Genomic DNA, 23,824 nt, shown 5'->3' with positions numbered 1-23,824 from the left:
AGGCGACTGGGGGTCCGCCAGGTATATTAACATGTCATCAGCGTATAGAGATACTTTCTCTTCTAGGCCCCCAATCGTCAGTCCCTTTATTTCCCCACTGGATCTTATCAGTGCCGCCAGAGGTTCTATCGCAATTGCAAATAGCAACGGTGACAGGGGGCAACCCTGCCTAGTACCCCTTTTAATCAGGAATGGATCGGTTACTGATGTATTTATCCGCAGCCTAGCAGTAGGCTGTGAATATAATAGTTGAACCCACTTGATAAAGGTATTTCCAAACCCAAATTTCGCCAGGACTTCCAGCAAATAAGGCCATTCGACCGAGTCAAATGCCTTGTGCGCATCTAAGGCCAGCACCACTCTAGTCCCTACAACATCATGGGTGGCCTGCAAGTTTGTGAACAGTCTCCGTAAATTTATGGACGTTGATCGTCCTGGAATGAATCCAGTCTGATCCGCCCCAATAATGGTGGTGATAACTGAGTTCAATCTCCGGGTGAGCACCTTGGCTAAAATCTTGACGTCTGAGTTAATTAATGATATTGGTCTATATGACTCACACAGTAGGTGGTCTTTATGAGGTTTGGGGATGAGGACAATCAGTGCTTCTGACATAGAGGGTGGTAACTGTCCTGTTTTTATAGCAAAATTATAAACTCTCAGTAAATGGGGTATCAAAAGTTCCTTGAATTGTATATACCATTCTATGGGGAAGCCGTCCAGTCCCGGTGTTTTGTTTCTGGCAAAGGACTGTACGGCTTCTCCAATCTCCTCCTGTCAGAGGACCATCAAGGAATGAGGCCTGTTCTTCTTGGAGCCTTGGTAGCGAGATGCCGGCCAAGTAATCATCTAGTTCTACAATAGTATAGTGAGCTTTGGTAGCATATAATGAAGAATAGAATTTCACAAAAGCATCGACTATTTCCCCACTCTGTTCCACCACTGTACCTATTGTATTCTTAATTCTTGGAATACTGCACGGTTGATAATCAGGCCTAGATAAATACGCTAATAATCGGCTATTTTTGTCTCCAAACTCAAAGATTCGCTGGTTTTGATACAACAATTTCTTCTGAGTGCGCTCTAAAAGGACTAAATCCAGGTCTCTGGATCTATGTTTCCAGGTATTATGTGTTGCTTGGGAAGGGGTGGTGGAATAAGCAGCCTCGGCTGCCCTAAGATCCTTCTCCGCGTCCTTTAATTTGGACCGGGATGCCTTACGGGCCTGCCCAATCGCCGCCGCAAAAATGCCACGCGTGGTGGCCTTAAAGGCATCCCAGGTCAATGGGACAGAGACACTTTGACGGTTACGCAACCAATATGCTTTCATTTCCCGCTGTGCTTTGATCTACCACCATCTGATCTGCTAGCCACAGTGGGCTCAGTCGCCACATGCGGTATAAGGTGGGGGGGCCCAGGGCAAGGTCCACCATTAAGGGGGAATGGTCAGACACCGCCCTTGGGAGATATCTGGCCTCAATCACCCTATTCAATAGCTCAGATGAAACTAGACACAAATCTATCCGGGACAGAGTACCATGCGTTTCAGACTGACATGAGTACTCCCTCCCGTCTGCGTGCTTCCACCTCCAGGTCTCCACCAGATCAAATTGGGTCAAAAAAGAGCACAAGGGTGTGGGGGGCAATGTAGAACACTTGAACCTGTCTATGGAATTGTCAAGTACTGTGTTGAAGTCCCCTGCTATCAACAGAGGACCTTCTGCTATTGCCAGGAGGGAACTCATTGCCCGTTTGAAGAACAATTTAGTGAAGGGTGGTGGGACATATAGGCTTGTGATCGTATAAGGCTTGCCCCATAATTCAAGTACCACAATAACAAAACATCCGGGTCAGTTTTAACATGTTTTATGGTGATAGGGGCCGATTTTGCTATAAGGATAGACGTGCCTCTGGCATACGTGGAGTAAGTAGAGTGTATTGCATAGGCAATTTTAGCTCTCTTTAAAGCCATTACTCTTGATCCCTGAAGGTGGGTTTCCTGGAGGAGGATCACGTGTGGACTGTGCCTTGCCAAGTAATCAAACATCAGTGACCTTTTGACCCTGGAGTTAAGCCCCCTAACATTCCATGAAACTATACGGAGCTTAGACATACGTATAAACAATTTATAACTATTCGTGTCCATTTCTCATTGTCCGCCAGAACCCAGCCCCGGACGAGGTCCAGCGAGCCCTGAGAAATAGACCAAAATATAGGTATCTTTGATATGTTACTCATCAATCTATGAATCTCGATCCTAGATTGCAGAAACTGTAGAACCAAAAAATCATTTTTAAAGTATGCATATACCATTGAACACCATCGTCGTTGGTAGATAACCATAACGTTGTAGCAAAACCCCTCAGAGTATTCCCCAACAAAGTTTCCCCCCTCCCTAACCCTCCCGGCTCTCATCCCCCAACATATGAGAGCTTTATTCCCATAACCAAACCTATTTGGCAGGAGGGCCATGGCTCAGACCCCTAGCCAACTAATCTCAGGAGGCGTGGAAAGGTCTACAGCTCTGGGTCTCCATCCGCATTTGTCCGCACAAAGTAAAGAATGTGTGGTGTCTCTTGGCCTGACAAATCATAGTGATAAAGAATAATAATAAGAATAATAGAAAAAGGAAAAATAAAAATCAGGGAGGATGGTAGGTTGCTGAGTGGCATCCGAGGGTAGCGTGGGAGATGTCTTCTTCTTCAGAGAGATGCAGGATTTATAGTCCCGTATCGGCTGCGTGTAGATGGAGATGTATCTTCTGCTTCTGGGGATGCAGGAAACAAAGTCCCATAGCAGCTGTGTGTGAACGGGGAAAGATAAAGTAGAGGGAGCAAAGTGAACAAAACAGGAGCAAGGCCCCTCCAGGTCTCCCCATTTCCTTGCTTTCCCCATCTACCGGCAATGGGGTATAGTGAAGGCAGCTAGGTGGGCTTCATGTAGAGCGAGGCACTACCGGGGGAGAGATCTCCTATCCTGGTTCCTGCGATTCGGATGTGCTAAGGTGTCCACCCACCTCATTCAACAGCCATCTTTCCATGAATGTTTCTGGTGTTTTGCCCTCAGCCCCCTCTGGGAACCCCAAAAGGCGCAAATTGTTCCTTCTTAGGCGGTCTTCCATATCAGTAATCTTATCTGTAGTATACTCATGAGCCTGCCGCAGTTCCCTCATAGAGCTCTGCAAGGGACGTGTCTCATCTTCCATGTCACTAATACGTTGCTCAGCATTAGTCACTCTATGGCGAATATTGTGGACATCCTGTTTCAAAAAGGATAATTCTGTTTTGATGGTGTCCATTTGTGTGGTGAGGGATGCATGGCTGTGCTGGATGGCTGCCATAATCTGGGCTAGTGATGGCTCTGCAGGGCCTGCATCCTCTCTGTCTGCTCTGGGGGATTGAGGATCATGTCCCTCCGCAGGGGAGAATAAGAGAGGGTCTTCTGGGCTTAAGGTGGGGGGGATCTTTGTGACTCACCCTTCCCCTTGAGCTGCTTCCAGGGTGTGGATATAGAGGCTGCCTGCCGCTGTGTGTCTCCCTCATGCTGATCGGCGCCATTTTGCTGCGGCCTGCATGGCGGTACTGACAGCCTGATTCCCGGGGCCTCCTCCATTGGTGGGCCGTATTTGACCATCCCCCGATGGTCTCAGTGCTCTCCGGGTGCTGTGGGGGTATATGAGACCCTCGGATGTCGGCCTGGATCTCAGGATTTGAGCAGGATATGTGCGGTGTGGACGGAGCTCAGGCTGAGCACGTCATCACATCCCAGGTGCTGGCCACACCCATTACTGTAAAATGATTTAATCAACGGCTTTCGCCGGTCCTCCTCTGGCTTATCATCCCTCCTCTCATATTTAGGAAATTCTCTAGAAAGGGGAAGAATCAAATTTAGATCTATAAATTCCTCTCTCCAGATTTTCTCCCTTAAAGACGAAGGCAGATGAAAACCCGGAGGAGAAAGAAAACAAGGCATGCATTCTCTAAACCCTTTTTCGGGCCCAGTGCCCACTGGGCTGTTAGCATCTTGTGAGGAAACAATAGACTTCTGAGGTATAGGCCTTGGTTCAGCTAGAACAGCCGACCAAACCCCTGCTGCGCTATCATCCGTACTCCCGGACACTCCTGCTTGAGAAAAAGATTGTGCACGCATAACCGCAATAAGTTGCTGTAAAGAGGAAGACAATTCAGAGAGTTGGGAGAAAGCTGTACACTCACCATCATTACCTATAGCACTATTGACTCCATCAGTAGGCATTGGCAAAGCACACCGCACAGCTGATGATCCGATCGATTCTGTTGCTCAGGTGACCGTACGATAGACTCAGACGTCACCCGACCTGTTCGCCCATCTCTTCTATCATTCGATGTAGTCGCGCATGTGCGCCGACTACCCGAGGACGAAACCGACCTCTCTCGCCTTTCGATTTCCTGCACGGGCGGAGCCGGACTGAAGATCCTCCTCGGAAGACACTTCCTCTTGCTCGTTCTACGCCCCTCTTCTTTGGCTTGCGTGACGTCCTCTTGCCTCTCGACCTCCGGAACTACAGGCGCCGGAAACACTTCTTCTACAGCGACCCGAAATGGACGCTGACGAGATCCATCTTCACCACTCCGTCTCGGCGCTGTTTCCGATCTTCTCTCAGCTCCACCAGAGTCTTGACCCGCAGGTAAGGCAAGGCAGTGCGGGATCCATTCTTCTCCTCCAGCCGCCTCCGCTCGTTCTAGTAGCTGACGTATTAGGGTCTTCATGCCGCCAGAGAAAAATACAGGATCCAGTAGTATTAATAGCTTCTTTTGCCTGAGCTCTTTGCACTGTATTTTCTCTGGTGACTGGCAAAATCCTGTCTAAACATCTCCCTTAAATAGGCCAGAAAAAGGCCTTCTAGAATATTCTAAAAGGTCATATGACCTTTACTGACCAATCCTAACTGACCTCTTGACCTTCCAGAACCTTCTAAAACACCTGACTTAAACTGACCAATCCCTATCTAATTTGCTAACCTTCTAGAATCTTCTATGACACCTGACCTTAACTGACCAATCCCTAATTAATCTATTAACCTTCTATAACCCCTTGAATCACCTGACCCTATCAAATTTAAAATTACTTGAGAGAACCTTAAATTGATTCCTAAATGCCGATGCCACAATCCCATGAGGAAAGGGCAGCCAAAGATGGCCTCTCCCTTTATTTCCCCATTCTCTAATAGTAATGTTACCTGCCTGCTAATTGCCTTATATCTAGGGATCTTCCAGGATTTAGGAAGTAGTGATAATAAATATGTGCTGCTTAATTGGTAGGCCGCCCCTTCTTGCTATCAAAATAAAGGACAAAGTCTTGGTTCTTTCACATCTTTCAAGCAATCATGTGGATCACGGGAAAGCTGAAAATGAAAACAGAACTTGCAAAAGCACTGCAGTGCACTAGTACTAACTGTTATATCCCGGCCATTCTTGTTACAGAGGATTGTGGCTTACTGTTCCTAGACTTTTAGTGCTAATCAAGAATCTCAGTGCTAGTTCAAAAATAACTGTAGATCATTCAGCAGTCAAGCTTACCCAATTTTTTTATTTTTTTTTTATTTTGCTGAATGAGTTAAGCTATAAATATCACACAAAACCCCCACATGTCAAACTGGCAGCCCAACTCTTATTATTTTATTCAGTAAAGCAATATAAAAGGCAGCGTTGATGTACAAAGGACAGTTAGCCATAGCATCAAATACGATTTCAGTTTACCTAAATAAGAAGGATAAACTCTAATAGGTTGCCATGGGTTACTAGATTGCACAATGCTCTAAGCCTGATCATTTCAGACCTTTTTGTCCACGGGTGAGATTTTGGTCACAATATGACTTTCACCTTGATTTTTTTTTTATATCTTGTTCTTTCATTCGTTGCTGGATGGAATCTCTGATGACTTCTCAGAGATAGTGAAACAATGTCACTGCAACCTTTTCTGTAGGCTTGTGAGGCTGGAAATGCATGAGCAAATTGGCATTTAAGTGCAAAAGAAAAAAAAAAAAAACCACATCCTTGAATCTTACTTTCCTTGATTGCTGCAGACACGCTGTAATGCAGTAGTTGGTATGATCAAAATGGTTAGCAATAATGTCTTATTAGCTAAGTCCTGTGTGCTTTATATTTTATATCACCTCCATTTAACTTTCAAGAGCTCTGTAAATAGGTGTAAATTCCACCGTGTCCCTGCATTTGTTTATTTAGCATAGTGTTTATTTTAAAGGTGTAAGATTTTAATATTAACTCTGGGAGAGAAGTCGTCAGATGCATTCAGCCATCCTATTTAGTCGCACGATTAAATAAGTCATAGGACTAATTCAAATTTACAACTGCTAGTGTGGTGTTTCTAATATGGTTTAGCCTGCTTACTTCTTGCAGTAAAGGAGACTGGCTGTTATTTTTCACAATTTGGAGGTTCCGAAAATCAAATATTACCTCTGCATAAATAGAAGCAGAGATTAAATATTTTCATCACTCACACTGTAAAATACATTTTCATCAGCTCATGGCAAGCAAATAAGGATGAGTATGTACATTGCTATGGACTGTCATGTTCTATCTGTACAAAATACAATTCTAAAGGTTTCTTTTTTTTTTCTCTTTCGATAAACAGGAGAAGCAGATAAGTAAAAATGATATGGAAAGTTTTTTTGCCTTTCTCAGTTCCAGGAATATTGAGGAAGACCTTTACCTGGAGCAGTACAGAGGACCTCATTGCTGCCCTTGCTGCTAAATAATTAAGATCTTTGGCTCTTTCTGTCCTCAATACTTTGTGACATTGACCTGAAACAAGCATGCAGCCAGTGAAGTCAGAGCCCCTGATCTACATTCTCATTACAGGCCAGTGACTCAGAAAGTATTGATTATTTTTAGATCAATATTACCGGCCATGAACAAGTATTTTCAAAACCAGAGTTTAGCAATGATGGCTTACATGTTTTCTCAGGATATGTTTCCTTTGAAATATGTTTCTTGTCAGCCAGTATCACTATATGTTTTCAGTTTTGTACTGTTATCTTGGTGTTGCTGCTCCCAGCAAAGAATAAGGTAAGTATCCTGGTTCATGGGTTGTATTAGTGTTAGGGTCAAGATTTAGGTGGGTTAGTTTATTTGTTCGGGGGGTATATTTTAGGTTATTTGTTGAGGAGGCAGTAAGGGGTATATTTATAAAAATGATAGCCGTTCACCCATTAAAAGTGCATGTGTATTTGTTCTTTGTAAATGGTGTAGAAAATAAATTATATTAGGACAATTCCTGTGTTAGTCAAATGTTGTTCATTGATTTAAAACAGAAAATACTGCATCTGGCCACAAGATGTCGCTTAATATCATAGGAATTTCATTAGATACATCCAGTGACCAAATTAGGTATTTTCTTAATATAAATCAGTGAAAAACATTCAAGCAGCACAGAACTAACATAATGACCTTAGTTTTTTCTCCTTTTTGCACAGAATGAACATTTATGCACTTGTAATGGGCACATTTCTATGTGATTATTTTTTTATTAATACACCCCAAAGTGTTCTGTACAATCCATTATACAACAATTACTAATGGTAGGGTCTGTACAGCAGTGGTTCTGAGAATACCATGATGCATACATTTTTTGAAGTTTGTGCGATGTTTAACAATCTGTAAATGTGCATGCCATAAAGGATAGGCTTATAATCAGACCGTATTTAGAGTAACAATCAAACTTGCTGTGTGACAGAATTTAATTCAATTTTTGGTGAACAAGAAATCAATCAGTCTATTACCTAATGCACAAATAGCTTTTATATGCTTTTATTGTCTCTACTCCACATTAACTTTTATTTGTTCCCCTACTTTCTTATCTGTACATCTTGTTCTTATGCCTTTGAAATGGCATGGCTCACTCCTTATGAATAGTAAGGTAGGGGGTTAGATTTGTATTCAAACAGGGAGTTGGGATTAGGCATAGGTTATGGCAATAACTGCGAGCAGCAGATGGAATTTCAGTTACAAAAAGTTACTGCAAATCCCATAAACAGATTGGCAGCAGGAAATGGGGCTAAAACAAAGATGTGTAACAGGCTACCAAAATTCCACTTGTGAAAAATTCAATGCAGAACCAAGGCAAACCATGTAAACAGCTCAGGTGCTTTTTATATACAGAGGGAGATTACTCATGTACATACATGTACATACATATAAATACAAATATTTTGTCTATGAGTGAGAATGCAGTTCAAACAGAGAAAATAAACCTTAAGGCTACTTTCACATTGAGGCGCTTTACAGGCACTATAGCGCTAAAAATAGCGCCTGCAAAGAGCCTCTACTCTCACTCCAGTGTGAAATCCCGAGTGCTTTCACACTGGAGCGGTGCACTGGCAGGACGCTCAAAAAAGTCCTGCAAGCAGCATCTTTGAGGCGCTGTAGGAATCGTGTATACACCGCTCCTAAAGCGCCTCTGTCCATTGAAATCAGTGGGCAGCGCCGCTGAAGAGCCGGCAAAATGCTGCTGCAGTGGCGCTTTGCTGACACTTTTAACCCTTTTTTGGCTGTGAGCGGGGGTTAAAGAGGTTTAAAGCGCCGCAAAAACGACGCCTGCCGCAAACCTGACACCCGCCCGCCCCAGTGTGAAAGTGCCCTTAAAGTGATTGTAAAGTCTTGTTTTTTTTCTATAAAAATAATAAACATGTTATACTCATCTGCTCTGTTGCAGTGGATTTGCACAGAGCAGCCCAGATCCTCCTCTTCTCAGGTCCCTCTTCAGTGCTCCTGGCCCCTGCCTCCTGTTGAGTGCCCCACAGCAAACAGCTTGCTATGGGGGCACCCGAGCCAAGTCACAGCTCCCTGTGTCCATTCAGACAAGGAGCCATGGCCCGGCCCCGCCCCCTATCTTGATTGGCCAACTGACTTTGATTGACAGCAGCGGGAGCCAATGTCGCCGCTGCTGTGTCTCAGCCAATTAGGAGGGAGACGGCTGAGACACTCATGGACAGAGATGGGGCTCAGGTAAGTATTACGGGGGCTGCTACACACAAAAGGCTTTTTATCTTAATGCATAGAATGCATTAAGATAAAAAAAAACTTTCAGACTTTACAACCTCTTTAAATTCCAATTTTCAGTTATAAATGATTTGTCATTGTAAAAAAAAAAAGTATTAGATTGTATTTTCATATTGGGGATGTTACCATTCATATGCCATCTGTACTTCTCTGATATTTTGTACAATGTAGAAGTCATTGAGCTGAAGAAGATAAGTCTATATCTGGATAATTTTTGTCAAATTTCGAAGTTACAGGATTTCGGTACCTTCCCAGCACTTTAACTAATACACTTTTGATGTACTAGGTAGCTCTACAATGCCTATTGACTAATGAAATGCAGTACATCTTCCCAGTATGCAAATAGTTTTGGCTACTTCAGCAGCTTATGAATAAAGTCATTGGATGCATTTTGACAGTTATCGCAAGAAGTGCTATAGTGAAACTCTCCTGAGTCAAAGCTCATTGCCAAAAATATGCCAAGAAAGAAAATAAAATGGCAAAAATGTAATCATGCAAAGCCATCTATGAAAATGATGCATTTCCCCATTGTGGCTCTTGTATTACATTCTGGATTGATATTCTGCCTTTGAACTCCTCTTCTCACATGAAATCTGCTAATTCATGTTATATAATATATTGGTGGGCATTCATGCACTGTTGCTTACTTTGGTCAGATAAGAAGAACATATTATTTAATGTATGTTAATGTAAAACAAAAACCAAAAAACAAGCCACAACAAGCACTTAAAAAAAATAAGCAAGAACAAGCGCTTTGTTAATAACTACAAGTAAAAATTTGACACAGCATGACAAAAAAATATAGGTTCTATGAGAAATGACCATGGATTCGGAATTATTGACTTTGAGTAGCATGTTTAGGTAAATGACCAAAACTCCTTTAAGGCTGATAATAAACTGCACTATTGGCAAACTACTCCCAGATAAATTATACTATCAGAGGAAATGTCTGCTCTTCTGCCAAGGGTTCTTGTATTTTGCTTTTAACACATTCCTCTTACCCATGCCTAATTTTATTTTTTTATTTACCTCACTTTTAGTCTGGAGCACCAAAGCTGCACCTTCCCAGCTATTCACCGGTACAGCAGATTTTGTTGCTTGTGAATTCTAATTGAGCTCAGAGCTGGTTGCATTTTTTAATCAGCAAGTACTGGGAATAAATATAGTCAGTTTTCTTACTCATTACTTTTTTTTCCAATATGTTAACTTGTATTGAAAGATGTTATTTTTTATAATGTACAGTAGTTGTAGATGGGTGCTTTATTTGGTCTGAACTCTTTTATAATAAGACTAATGAGGTCAGTCAAGATATTACCATGGATATATAGTATGATGAGTGAGCATTGTCACAACAAAGGTTGTAAACCCTCACATATACCCAGTGAAGTGAACAGCCTCAGATCATACACAGAGATGAAACAAATCCTCCTACATAGATTTAACTTGCTTATCTGCAGTCTTCTTCTCCCTACACTCCTTCAAAGATCAGAAAAGTGTTAAAATCTTTCTTCATCTGTCAGCACAGAGGAGGGGGTGGAGAGACTGCAGTTACAGTGTGTGAGAGCTGATTGGAGGAAAGGCACCCCCCTCTTCTCCACACAGCAGGAGAACTGTGTGCTGAATTGACAAGCTGTCTGCTGAGCCCCCCCCCCCCGACACAATTATATCTCATGTGCTGGGAAAACTTCTCAGACTTGACTGAAACGGCACTTAGGGCTTTGGAGAGAGATAAGTAAACACTACAGATGTATGTGCATTGCTCAGATACCATGACTGAGATTTATAACCACTTCAAGAAAGAAGGTGTGCAGAATCATCACATAAAAATAAACAAACACAAAATAAAAAAAATCAAACTAATGTAGAAGCTACTACATTTAAGTACTGGTAAGCTGCAATATAGAAAATGTTTCATTTAAGGTTTAGATACTAAAGAACCTCTTTAATAACCAATTATTATACAGACAAATCAGTTTTCCGCTCAAAGTGCTTTCACAAGGAAGTAAGGACCAGGAACACATACAATAATTAAAAACAAAAACAAAAACTAAAACAGAGTTCTATGCTTACCTAGCAGCATTTGTGTTGCATTTGGAGATTTACCCTCACTTCCTGTTTGGTGAAATCATTATCAGCAGAACAGGAAGTGTGTGAAAAGTCATAGACAGAAGTAAACCCACAAGAACATCTAAAGTTTCCCAACTCAACTCAGAATTATAGAAACACATTTTGGCTGAGCATACACCTACACTGGGGCCGCATTAGCTGCTAACGGGGTGCTTCTAACACAAAGAAGAGATTAAAAACTTCTGTGTTGCGGCGCTTCGGAAGCGCTGCCTATTCATTCCAATGGGCAGGGTGTTTTGGGAGCACTAAATACAGCGCTTCCAAATTGCCCCAAAGATGCTGTTTACAGGACTTTTCAGAACGTCCCACAAGCGCACCTCCCCAGTGTGAAAAGTCACACTTGAATGAATGAGAGGCTGTTTTCAGTCGCTTAGCAGAGGCTATTTCCAGCACTAAAGCGCCTGAAAACTGTCCCAGTGTGAATGGGGTCTTAGTGTATAGAATAAATTCCTGTACTTCTGGGAGTTACAAATCTAAAACAGTCAGCTTGTCATTTGCACTGAACAGTGCTGACTGAGGCATTATGTGTCCCCCTACTGATCCTGTATGAACAAAATGTGGAGGCTGACATTTTTTACTACAAAATCACAGTGTATGCACAGTACACAAGTGAATATTGAATTTTTTGCGCTTTGACTTTGTTTCCATATGTGAAAGCGTTAGTATTTTTAATGTTTAATGGCACCGCATATTTTAACACCCTGTATGTTTATTTTCATATTCATAGTTATGTTGTTTGTTTAGGCACTTTTCTTGGATTTTGCACTTTGAAGTTGTTTTCATATATGAATGTTGTCATTTTATTGTTAATTGGCACTGCATCTTCTAAAGAATTGCATGTTTATTTTCAGTACATTTGGTACTGAAGAAACCTTTCTCTGGTAAAGAAGTAGTTGTACATTTTACAAGGCTAAGCACAGAAAAATCTATATATTTTGAATTATGGAGGCTGACCTCTTTTTGAAAATTCTATTTGTTCAGTGGTTTCTCTCTAAAATTATAGACCAGCAACAGGCATATTATGGGTTTTATTTACTAAAGCAGGTGAAAATGTTCACTGAGAAATCAAATGTTTAAGTAGCATAATGAAGATTTACTTGGTAAATAAAGTTGAGCTGTGCTCACTGAAAATGTAACTCCACTTTTGTTGAGAAAAAACAATCCCCTGTGGGTGCTTAATGTATGTCACATGGATTTTAACGAACTCAGCAGATTCCTGCTTTTTTCTGAATAAATTGTTGTTCGTTTCAAATATCCTTTCGAGACTGATTCCTGTATGGGTCTGTGTTCATTATAATTACCTGTGCAGAATACCTGTCCTAATGAGGAATTCTTTAGTAGACAAGAGATTGGGGAGTATCTCACCAAAAAGGAAATCCCTATTACAGGGGATGCCTAAAACTGTAATTATATGTTAATGTAGGTGTATAAGAAAATCAGTGAACCAGTTACCTAAACAAGAAATTACGTTTCTGGGGGAGTATTACATACAACAGAATGCCTCCAAGGTACCATATTGCTTTGGATTTTGTGACAGTTTTTTAAAAGTACAGCAGCTAAAGATTGCAGTGGAAGGGTACTTTTTTATAACATTAAATTACAAAATGGCTTGTGTAGCAGTTTTAGATGATATATTCATTTTTTAACCACTTTCTGTCTGACATAAATATAAATATATACAGACAGCAAGTGGTGTATGCCAAAGAAGTCTGGCGCTAAGATTTCTGAAAATGTCTCAGTGCACTCATAATATCATCCTCGGGAAACGAGCCAGGTGCAAGGTGCTAAATGTGAAACCACTTGAACAAGGTGGAATGGAGAAAGTCTTGAACTTAACACAATAAAAGCGTTCGGAGAACCCCCTAGATGTGAACGCTCAATATGTACTTAAAAATGTTTTGAATCACAAATCATGTTATATGGAATTCATGGAGAGCATTTATAAGTATTTATTAAACCTTTACATATGTTTCATCTAGGGGATCCTCTGAGTGCTTTTCTTGTGTTATATTCAAGACTTTCTCCATACTAGGATCATGGAAGAGACGGGGACCATGGGAATGGTCAGGATGGCTTTCTACAGGGGATATGAAGGAACATACTGTACATTCTCCAATCTCCTCTGTACCGAATGAACCCAGAAACAACAATGATTTTGTAACTTCAGGGGTCTATTCTCGATAAAGCGTGAAGCTGTCACAAAAGGGCCCCCTTGTGATAGCAAAAACGTTAAAGGGGAAAAAAATGTAAAAAGTGTGAACAAGTAAATGTAAACAAAATAAACATGCGTGCAAATGCAGACACAAGTAGAGATCCGGCACGCATATGTAAACAGTGGTTACGTCACACATGTGTGGTATCGCTGTGAATGTTGGAGTGAGAGCAATAATTATAGGGCACTAACCCACTAATAATTCTAAATTGATAACCTGTAAAGGCTTTTAAAGCATCACCTATGAACAATTTTAGGTACCATAGTTTGTCACCACTTCACATGTGTGTGCAAATTTAAATCTTGACATGTTTGGTATCTCTTTGTTCAACACAACATCTATTTTACCAAAAAAAATGATTATTGTGTTTGTGTGCACTAAAATTCATGTACGTGTATTTTTGCTGTAAATTTACTGTGGCTGTGCAAATATCGTGTGACATAAAAAATTGCAACAGCCATTTTTTTTTATTTCAAGGGCCTCTTCTTAAAAATTTATGTATGGGGGGCTCTAAAAAATTTTCTAGCAAAAAAATGTATGCAAAGCATGTATGTCAAAAATTTCGAATTGCCCCAGACATCAGGTGGTTAACAAAAAAGTAGTTTTCATTTAAATGATCCAATCATGTAAAATTTTGATGCTGTCTTTGTTTGCTTTATTTTCTGCACTTATTTAAATAGTTCATTTACTAAGCTTGGTGGACTTTCGCTTTGCTAAGTAAATATTCCTTTTAGTAAGTGAATATCCCCTCCCTCCAGAGAAGAAGTCAAAGCAAGTTCAGATTTCCAGATCATCATATTTTGAAAAAATGAAAAACAAAAAGTGAAAAAAATAATTATTACTTCCTCCAATTTATTTTTTTTTGTGAATACTGTTTTGGGGTTTATAGTGCCGCTATGGAAAGAAGAATTTAAATTTAATTGGATTAGAGTTTGTAATATAGTAGGGGCACATTTAATTTTCATTTTAGTCTTTCAGTTAGCATTGATGCCAGAGAGTCAGCAAAATAGCCAGGGAATCAGCACATTCAGAAGGAGATAACTATTACTGCTGCCATATTTTGCGGATTTAAGTTGCAGGTTACCCAGTGCTAAGAATAAATACCAAGTTGAGATTGAGGCCAATCTGCTGAGTTCGAATGCTAAATTACCACAGTTATTTTTCAGTGAAAAGAATGTAATACAATATTTGCGTTAGGAATGCTGCATAGTTTACTTGGTAGAGTTTAGAAATGAGTGCATTATTTAATGCTGCATTCTATTTATCTCCCTCTTTCTGCTCTGTAAAGCAATGTCAATGATATCCACTCAGTCCTTGAAGTGACAGTTTATGATGAAGACCGAGACCGGAGTGCTGACTTCCTGGGCAAAGTTGCCATACCCTTACTGTCTGTAAGTCTCATTCACCTGCCATACATCTCAATGTTCCCTCATTCCATAAGGAAAAAAAAAAGTCTCTATTCAATGTCACTCAGTTCTCAACCAAGATAAGAAATATTACACAGTCAGAAGTAAAAAAAAAGACAGAAAAAATAAATAAATAAAATTTAACACCCTCGGTCCACGACCATGTTGAATCCCACGGTAGTTAATTTCTCCTGACAGGCTCCGAGCTGGTAATGAACAGGTACTTGTCAGAATTGCCACAGTTGTTTTGGGCTCCCTGTCAGTTTCAGCAGCTGGGGGTCAAAGGTGGCCGGGGTAGTGTATTCAGTAGAGACTGTGAGACAGACGGCTGTCATGTCTTTCTTCCCACAGATTCAAAATGGTGAACAGAAAGCCTACGTCTTGAAAAACAAGCAACTGACAGGGCCAACAAAGGGGGTCATCTATCTTGAAATGGATGTGATTTTCAATGCTGTAAGTCTTAACTTTGCCTTTTCTTTAAAACTCAGCACTGCTAAAGAGCTCTGTTTCTTAAAAGCTTTTGTTACGGATCTAAAAAGTCTAGGACTGTTATCCTTCATTTTATTGAAACCATTCGGAAAGTGAAGAGACTGATACAGCCACTGCATGGCGCAGCCTCCCCACCTATTGCTATGCAGCTGCTGTTACCAGCGGTGACACGGCTCCTCTTAAGTATGCATGCCTGCTGCCCTCCCTTGGTATTATACATTTATGTCCTTTATACGATTTGCTTTTGTGAATTTTCAATCAGGGTGCATGTGCCGGTCACAGATTACAATTAAGGCAGAAAAACTGATCATTTGTACAAGTTGTCTCTTAACTAACATATATTATGTGCAGGTAAAAGCCAGCCTTGCTACGCTCGAACCAAAAGAACAGAAATACGTTGAGGAAGAACCCAGACTTTCTAAACAGGTAAACAAGATATAAACACAAGATTTGACACATTTCTCTTGTTCATGGTTTTATCAATAAAGTTTTATTAAAATAAAAAAAAGTTACATAGTCATGGATCTCCTGAAGTAAATAATACTGACAAAAAATCATAATTTACTTAGCAACCAATATGGTGTCTGTATAATTTTCTAATCTCCAGTGGAAATATGACAAATTCTTATGAGCAACACACAGTCTTTTATATTCTTTGCTCATTATAAATCACCTCTGCTGTGCCATAAACTCAGTGTTTATTATATGTTTCATTCCAATTCCCCTTTTGGCATGTAAAATAAAAAAAAATTTAAATCATTAAGTTACATTTTTGTGGACTATTTAAAGAACAGCTATAAAAATTTCTTTTTTGAACTTAACGTATCGATGCCATTTCAAGATTTACAGAGTTTGCATCTATATTAAGTTCTATTAATAAGGGTACTTTTTCAAATGTTGCGTAAAAAAAATAAAAATAACAATAATAATGAGATGAAGTAATTCACGAGGGAGCAGGGCTTCCCAATACCGTCCTGACAATGTACCTCAATCATAACTTAAATTATGCTTGTCTCAGACTGCGTAAATAACAGAATTGTATGGAACCATCTGATGCTAGGGGGTTGGGAGGTTGTCATAAGGACAAATATCCTCCTGGGAAGACCAGGTTTACAATAACTAGGATGATCTCACAGAGCAAAGCAAAGTGCATAGAGACAGACGCACTCAGTGATATATTTGATCTTAAACATTTGCAGTTTTGGGTGAAATATGTCGTTTAGAGCGTCAAGTAGTAAAAAGAGCCTTTTTATGCTTTTTATTTAGGATAATTGAATATAGGGTGGGATATTGCAATACATGCTACAGGTTTTTTTTTTAAATATATGTGGCCACCATTCATATACATTGTTATGGTGTTTCATTTTAATGTAGGTGAAAATGGCAAAATGTTGTCATGGGTTGTCAAGATTAAATAAATGATAAATAAATAATAAAAACAATGGGGGTTATTTACTAAAGGCAAATCCACTTTGCACTACAAGTGCACTTGAAAGTGCAGTCACTGTAGATCTGAGGGGGGGGGACATGCAAGGAAAATAAAAAACAGCATTTTAGCTTGCACATGATTGGATGATAAAATCAGCAGAGCTTCCCCTTGTTTCTGATCTTTCCCTCAGATCTACAGCGACTGCACTTGTAGTGCAAAGTGGATTTGCCTTTAGTAAATCAACCCCATTGCTACAAAGAATGTGACTTTTAGCTGTATATAGCTATCCGTTCAAGCAGCCTTGTTCCATAAAGAGCTTTTATTCCTAAAGTGCATCTGTGCCAAGACTATAGGCTTAAATAAAATCTATCTTTATCATTTTGTCACAATTCTATACCCAAAAGGACAATACACAATACATATAGTAATTTGTCCCATATTTTAAGTGCTTTCTAACCTTAGTTATGAGGTTTGACTTGCCCCCGTCCACTCCTGCTGATGCTTATCCGACAACAGCCATGAAGGAGACAGCTGATTCATAGCTGAAGCTTGTCTTGGCTATGAACACTTTCTTGTCTTGGGAAGATGCTCACAGCTGGGACAAGCTGCAGCTATGAATCAGCCATCTCTTTCATAGCTGTTATCTGATTGGCCCATAAGAGAAAGAACAGTAAAATAAAAAGTATAATGATAGTTCTTCTTAAAAGCATTTTGAATATACGTAACAAGCCATAAAAGAGCATTCAAACATTACAATCCTGACCTCTGCTGCTGCATGTACTGTGAAGTCATTTATTTTCAAAGATCACAAAATATAGATTATAAAGTCTGTTTTTAACCCTTTCCTGATCCCCCTTTTAATAGTCATATGATCAGGAGACAGTTCTGCCTGCTCCTGATCACAGAGCTGTCTGTGACAGCTTGGTCACTGTGCTGGCAGCGCATAGTAAGCTTGCTCTTAGCACAGAAACTTTGGTCGCCATGAATCCATTGCACAGCATGTGGGTGTTAAGGCCCACGATCTTTGTCGCCTCACATAAGCATTATGTAGTTAACAAGAGGTTAACAGCTTTGAAACATCTGCTGAATGTTTACATTAGAGGACTGGCAGGGTGTCAAGATTCTGCTGCAGTAGAAAGTAATTGGGACAGAGCAAAGATTTCAGTGCCTCTGTTGTGAGCTTTAAGGATTAATTGCTTAAAAATTCCTTTAGCTAGAGAGGTGTCAGGGCTGGGCTCAGCCCTTCCTTCTCTGAGATGGCCGCTCAGCTGTCGGCTAGTTGCCAGCTCCTATCTCTCCACAGTGACTCACCTGTTGATGATATCCTGCTTGTCAGTCCTGCCTACTTAAGACGTCCAGCCCAAATGATCTTTGCCCTCGCCTTGGTCAACATCAAAGAGACTATCTCCTGCGTTCCTATTAAAGACTTGCTTGGCTGACATTCCTTGGCTCCAGATCCTGCTTGCTGTTCCACTACACTGTTCCCTAGCTTCCTGACTTTCTGGCTTTTCTGACTATCCATTCTGGTTACCAAACTTTGGCTATGTTTTGACTACATTTGTTCTATTTACTTTTAGTATTAAACAAGTGTGATTTAACTGTACATCTGTCTCGGTCTGATTCATGGTTTCTGACAGTAGGCGAAGGCCATGAATTCAGAAGATGCAGTCAATCCACTTGTTGGTAAAATTTTTTTCCAGATTGGATGAGCAGGATCACCGCATGGATCAGTTTGCCATGGTGTTACAAATGCTCCTGAGTCACACGGCTTACCTGGAATCTCCCACCATGGCTGCTCCGGTACAATCTGTGTTGTAGGCCATCCCTGCTGCTGCTCCAGTCTCTGTGCAGGCACCCACCTCGAGTATTACCTCTATAAGAGGTATGTCTGGTTCTGCTCCACTTCCCCAGCGTTTTGGGGGCGATCAACCAGGTTGAGATATACTTTGAGATGCTGCCCCAGGCATTTCCCACGGACAGAAGCAAAGTAGGTTTCGTGATATCTTTGCTTTCTGAGAGAGCCTTGGCTTGGGCAAACCCTCTATGGGAGATGCAAAAACCTGTTGTTTTGAGTTACCCTTAGTTTGTGGCTTCTTTTAAAAGGGTATTTGACGTTCCCGCATGCTCCACTTCTGCTGCCAAATGCCTCATGTCCATCAAACAGAGAACGAGAACTGTTACCAATTACGCTATTGAATTCCGTACTCTGGCAGAAGAGGTTGCTTGGAACAATGAGGCCCTTGTAGCTGCTTTTTCTCATGGTCTCTCACATACCATCAAGGATGAGATAGCAGCCCGAGATATACCCACTGAGCTGGAGAAGTTGATCACGTTTGCCATCCCCATTGACCCCAGACTCAGAGAAAGACTCTCTTTTAAGGAGTGCTTGCAGAAGCCTCCTGTACATTTGTCTCCGAGCTTTGCATTCCCCACCGCCTCCCTCACCTCCCATGCCTCCTGGTACCGAGTCAGTCGGTGAAGATGAACCCATGCACTTGGGCTTCACGCGTCTCTCTGTGGATGAGAGAACCCTTAGGAGGAGGGAGAGATTGTGCCTTTATTGTGGCCAGGCAGGTCACTTTTTGAAGTCTTGTCCTACCCATCCAGGGAACGCCCGAACCTTGAGGTCCTGTCATGGACAGACCTTAGGTGGCATTGTTTCGTCCCCAGTTATCTAGAAGGATAAGCCCCTGGCTTCGGTTACCCTTTCTTGGGCTGGGTCATCCATCGAGATACAGGCTCTAATCGACTCTGGGGCTGCAGGACTGTTCATTGATGCTGCCTTTGTATCAAAGCACTGGATTCCACTGCAGCTGCGTGACACTCCACTTGCCATTGAGGCTTTTGATGGGAGACCTCTACAGCCTGCCCATGTAACTCATGAGACTGTTCCATTGTCCATGGCCATAGGGGCTCTTCACCATGAGATAATCCAATTCCAAATTATTTCCTCACCTAAGTTTCCGCTGGTTATTGATTATCCTTGGTTACAGAGGCACAGCCCCTCTTTTGACTGGCTCCGTGCTGAAGTTCTCTCCTGGTAGCCACAATGCAGTAAGACATGCTTCCAGAAGGTAGCCAAGGTCCTGTGTACCTCTTCACTCTCCTCCCTGCCGGAGGAGTACTGTGATTTTAGCTATGTCTTTGACAAAGGTCAAGCCGGTAGTTTGCCTCCACACCGGTCGTATGATTACGCAATTGACCTTCAACCTGGTTCCATACCTCTTCGTGGCCGGGTTTACTCTTTGTCGTTCTTGGAGGATAAGGCCATGGAGGAGTATGGTGCAGATGCACTTTCTCGAGGTTTCATCTGCAAATCCTTGTCTCCTGCTGGTGCTGGTTTCTTCTTTGTGAAGAAGAAGAGTGGTGAACTGAAACCTTGTATTGATTATAGGGGTCTCAATCATTTCACAATTAAGAATGCCTATCCAATTCTGTTAATTACGGAGTTATCTGACCGCCTCAAGCGAGCAACGGTTTTCACAAAGCTTGATTTGAGAGGGGCATACGATCTTGTGAGGATTAAGGAGGGCGACGAGTGGAAAACTGCGTTTAATACCAGAGCAGGCCATTATGAGTACCTCGTAATGCCTTTTGGCCTTTGTAATGCCCTGGTAGTTTTGCAGGAATTTATTAATCATATCCTCCGAGATTTGTTACAGTTATGTGTGGTGGTTTATCTCAACGATATCCTCATATTTTCCAAGTCCCTGGAGAGCCACCACACAGATGTCTGTCGTGTGCTTCAGAACAATCTCTTTTGTAAATTGGAGAAGTGTGAATTCCATTGTGAACAGGTTAAATTCCTGGGTTATGACATTTCCACTGCTGGTTTTTTGATGGACCCAGAGAAACTTTCAGCAGTCCTGCAGTGGGCCCGACCCATGGGTTTACGTCCTCTGCAGCGGTTTCTTAGCTGCCAATGATTATCGGAAGTTTATTTGTAACTTCTTGTCTTGGGTCAAGCCCCTGACTGATATGACCAGAAAGGACGGTAACCCACAGAGTTGGTCTTCGGAGTCCATTAAGGCCTTTGAGAGTCTCAAGGCTGCCTTTGTTTCTGCTCCTGTGTTGGCACATCCTGATCCTACGTTACCTTTTATCCTTGAGGTTTATGCTTCTGAGACTGGAGATGGCACCCTTCTGTCTCAACGTCCTACCTCTGAGAGCGCTATGCATCCTTGTGGCTACTTTTCCAAGAAATTGTCACCTGCGGAGTGCAATTACGAGATGGTGACAGAGAGCTGTTAGCGATCATTTTAGCCCTGAAAGAATGGAGACACCTCCTCAAAGGTACCATTGTGCTGGTTCTCATTCTTACTGACCATAAGAATCTCACATTCTTGTCTGAGGCTAAACGCCTCTCTCTCAGAAGGGTGCAATGAGCTCTTTTCTTGTCTAGTTTCATTTACATTGTCTCATTCTTACCTGGTACTAAGAAAGTAAGGGCTGACACTTTGTCACGAAAATTTTCCTCCACTTCCAAGATGGAGTCGGTTCTGGTTCCTGTGATTCCTCCGGATCGTATTCTGACTACGGTTCGCACCAGTCTCACTTTTCCTTTAGGTAACAAACTTCTTGTTGCTCAGGTCCATGCTCCTCCTGAGAAACCGCTGCTTTGTCCCAGAGAGTCTCCGTACTGCCGTGCTCCAGACTTACCATTCTCCCAAGGCTGCTGGCCACCCTGGGAAGAATCAACTCTTTTTCTCACAATAGTGACTTGGATTCTGCTTCCCGATTGTCCCCGTTTATGGCGAACTATGGGTTCCAACCTTCCATGTTGCCTGACTCATTTGTTCCGCAGAGTATTCCTGTGTTAGAGGAGCATCTCCGTGGTCTTCGTTCCACTTGGGCACAAGTCCAGGAGGCTTTGCGACATGCTAATGATAGGTACAGACTCCATGCTGACCGCAGACGTGTGCCTGCGCCTTCCTATCAGGTTGGGGACAGGGTCTAGCTGTCATCTCATAACCTCTGACCTGGCTTCATGTTCCTTCTCTGAAGTTCGCACCTCAGTTTATTGGGCCTTTTTGTATTCTTCGTAGGATTAACCCAGTGGCTTACGCATTAGACCTTCCTTCTGATGTGCGTATCTCAAATGTATTTCATGTCTCCTTATTAAAACCTTTGGTCTGCAACCGCTTTACCACCACGGTGCCTCATCCTCACTCTGTACAGGTTGGGAACCATGAGGAGTATGAAGTACAGTCCATTGTTGACTCCTGTAGGTTCCGTTGGCTCATACAGTACCTGGTGCACTGGAAAGGGTACGGTCCGGAGGAATGCTCTTGGGTCTCATTCTCGGAAGTACATGCTCCTGTCCTCCTCCATGATTTCCATAGACGTTTTCCCCGCAAGCCTGGTGGTCCTCTGAGGGGGAGGGGTCATTAAGGAGGGGGTACTGTCAGGGCTGGGTTCAGCCCTTCCTTCTATTAGCTGGCCGCTCAGCTGTCGGCTAATTGGCAGCTTCTATCTTTCCACAGTGACTCACCTGTTGTTGATATCCTGCGCGTCAGTCCTGCCTACTTAAGCCATCCAGCCCAGATGATCTCTGCCTTCGCCTTGGTCAACAGCACAGAGACTGCTACGTTCCTATTAAAGACTTGCTTGTCTGACATTCCTTCTAGCTCCAGATCCTGCTTGCTGTTCCACTATGCTGTTCCCTGCCTTCCTGACTTTCTGGATTGTCTGACTATGCATTCCAGTTACCAAACTTTGGCTATGTTTTGACTATGTTTGTTCTATTTACTTTTATTATTAAACAAGTGTGATTTAACTGTACTTCTGTCGCGGTCTGATTCATGGTTTCTGACAGTAGGTGAATGGGGGCTTGTTTTAACTCTTTTGCCATACGTTGGCAGCAACGGTAATGGGGGTTTTAATCATGCTTGTGAATGTTACCGGCTCTACTATCCCACATGGTGGGTGTTGCAGGGTAGATGGAGGAGAGGCTAGTGAATGCCTATTCACTGATTTTCTGTAGCTAGTAAGAACCTGGAAGATCCCCTGATGAAGTCATGTGATTAATGATGCAACATGTCAGGTGGAGCCAGGTGACATCATTGCGTAAATGGAAGTGGAATGCAAACCCGTTTTGCTATGTTTATAAGTATTTCCTTTGCATTTATCTCTAATAAATTGTTCTTAATGTTATTACACCACTATAAAAAGAACAATACTACGGAAAGGATTTTTTAGGCACCATTGAAAACCTATGTTGTAATAAAGTACAAAAAGTTTGTTATACAATTGCTTTAAAACCAAATGTGTTTGTTAAAATTCATACAATTTACATATCCATTAACATCATATGTACAGAAGAAAAAATAATTGCCATCAATCAAAAAGACATGAATGACAAGAGGAACTCCAACACGTTTCAACTCTCAAAGTCTTCTTCAGGGTTTTTTTTTACAGTGAGATTGATAGATTCTGCAAAGTAAATAATAGCCAACACGTAAAACAGAAACAAAGAGCAAGAAATACATATTGGACAATATGACATTCTGGGATACATAGTAATAAATCTGTTCTCCATCTATCACATTGTGAGTTATTAGATTTATTACTATGTATCCCAGAATGTCATATTGTCCAATATGTATTTCTTGTTCTTTGTTTCTGTTTTACTTGTTGGCTATTTACTTTGCAGAATATATCCATGTCACTGTATTAAAAAAAAAAAAAACCCTGAAGAAGACTTTGAGAGTATATGGATCTGTAAATTATATGGATTTTAACAAACACATTTGGTTTTAAAGCAATTGTATAATAAACTGTATTTTATTACAACATTGGTTTTCAATAGTGCCTAAAAAAATCTTTTCCATAGTATTGGTCTTTCTGTTTTGTTCAGGGATGTTACACCATTCTGTGGGTAGCTAAGGCGTATCTGAAATAACTTATCTGATCACTGCACTTTGGTGGTCCATTATTCATTTTGAGCATTTTCTATTGATCAAACCCGCAGCTCGGCCACTCAAAGGGGCGTACACCCATTTTGCTCAAGTGGTTAATGAGTAATGTGGAAGATATCTTGATAACATATTTTTTTTTAAATCTTTTTTTTCTTTACCTTTTTGGTTTATTTCCTGGCCCCAA

At 41.4% G+C, this 23,824-nt stretch overlaps 1 protein-coding gene across 5 annotated transcripts in view; it reads left to right on the top strand.

Moving 5' to 3' along the window:
* Window positions 1-23,824, top strand: part of MCTP1 (multiple C2 and transmembrane domain containing 1) — a 1,184,139-nt gene that overhangs the window by 745,391 nt on the left and 414,924 nt on the right. For all 5 annotated transcript variants that reach the window (XM_073624522.1, XM_073624521.1, XM_073624523.1 and 2 more), the window contains 3 exons: window positions 14,688-14,790; window positions 15,157-15,258; window positions 15,646-15,720. In XM_073624522.1, the coding sequence (XP_073480623.1) occupies window positions 14,688-14,790; window positions 15,157-15,258; window positions 15,646-15,720 (280 nt within the window). The remainder of the gene's footprint in view (window positions 1-14,687; window positions 14,791-15,156; window positions 15,259-15,645; window positions 15,721-23,824) is intronic.

This window comes from Aquarana catesbeiana, linkage group LG01 (assembly GCF_042186555.1).
Source record: "Aquarana catesbeiana isolate 2022-GZ linkage group LG01, ASM4218655v1, whole genome shotgun sequence".
NCBI classification, from domain to species: Eukaryota; Metazoa; Chordata; class Amphibia; order Anura; family Ranidae; genus Aquarana; species Aquarana catesbeiana.
Note: the sequence above shows the minus strand (reverse complement) of the source record. Positions and strands in the feature narration are given on the sequence as shown.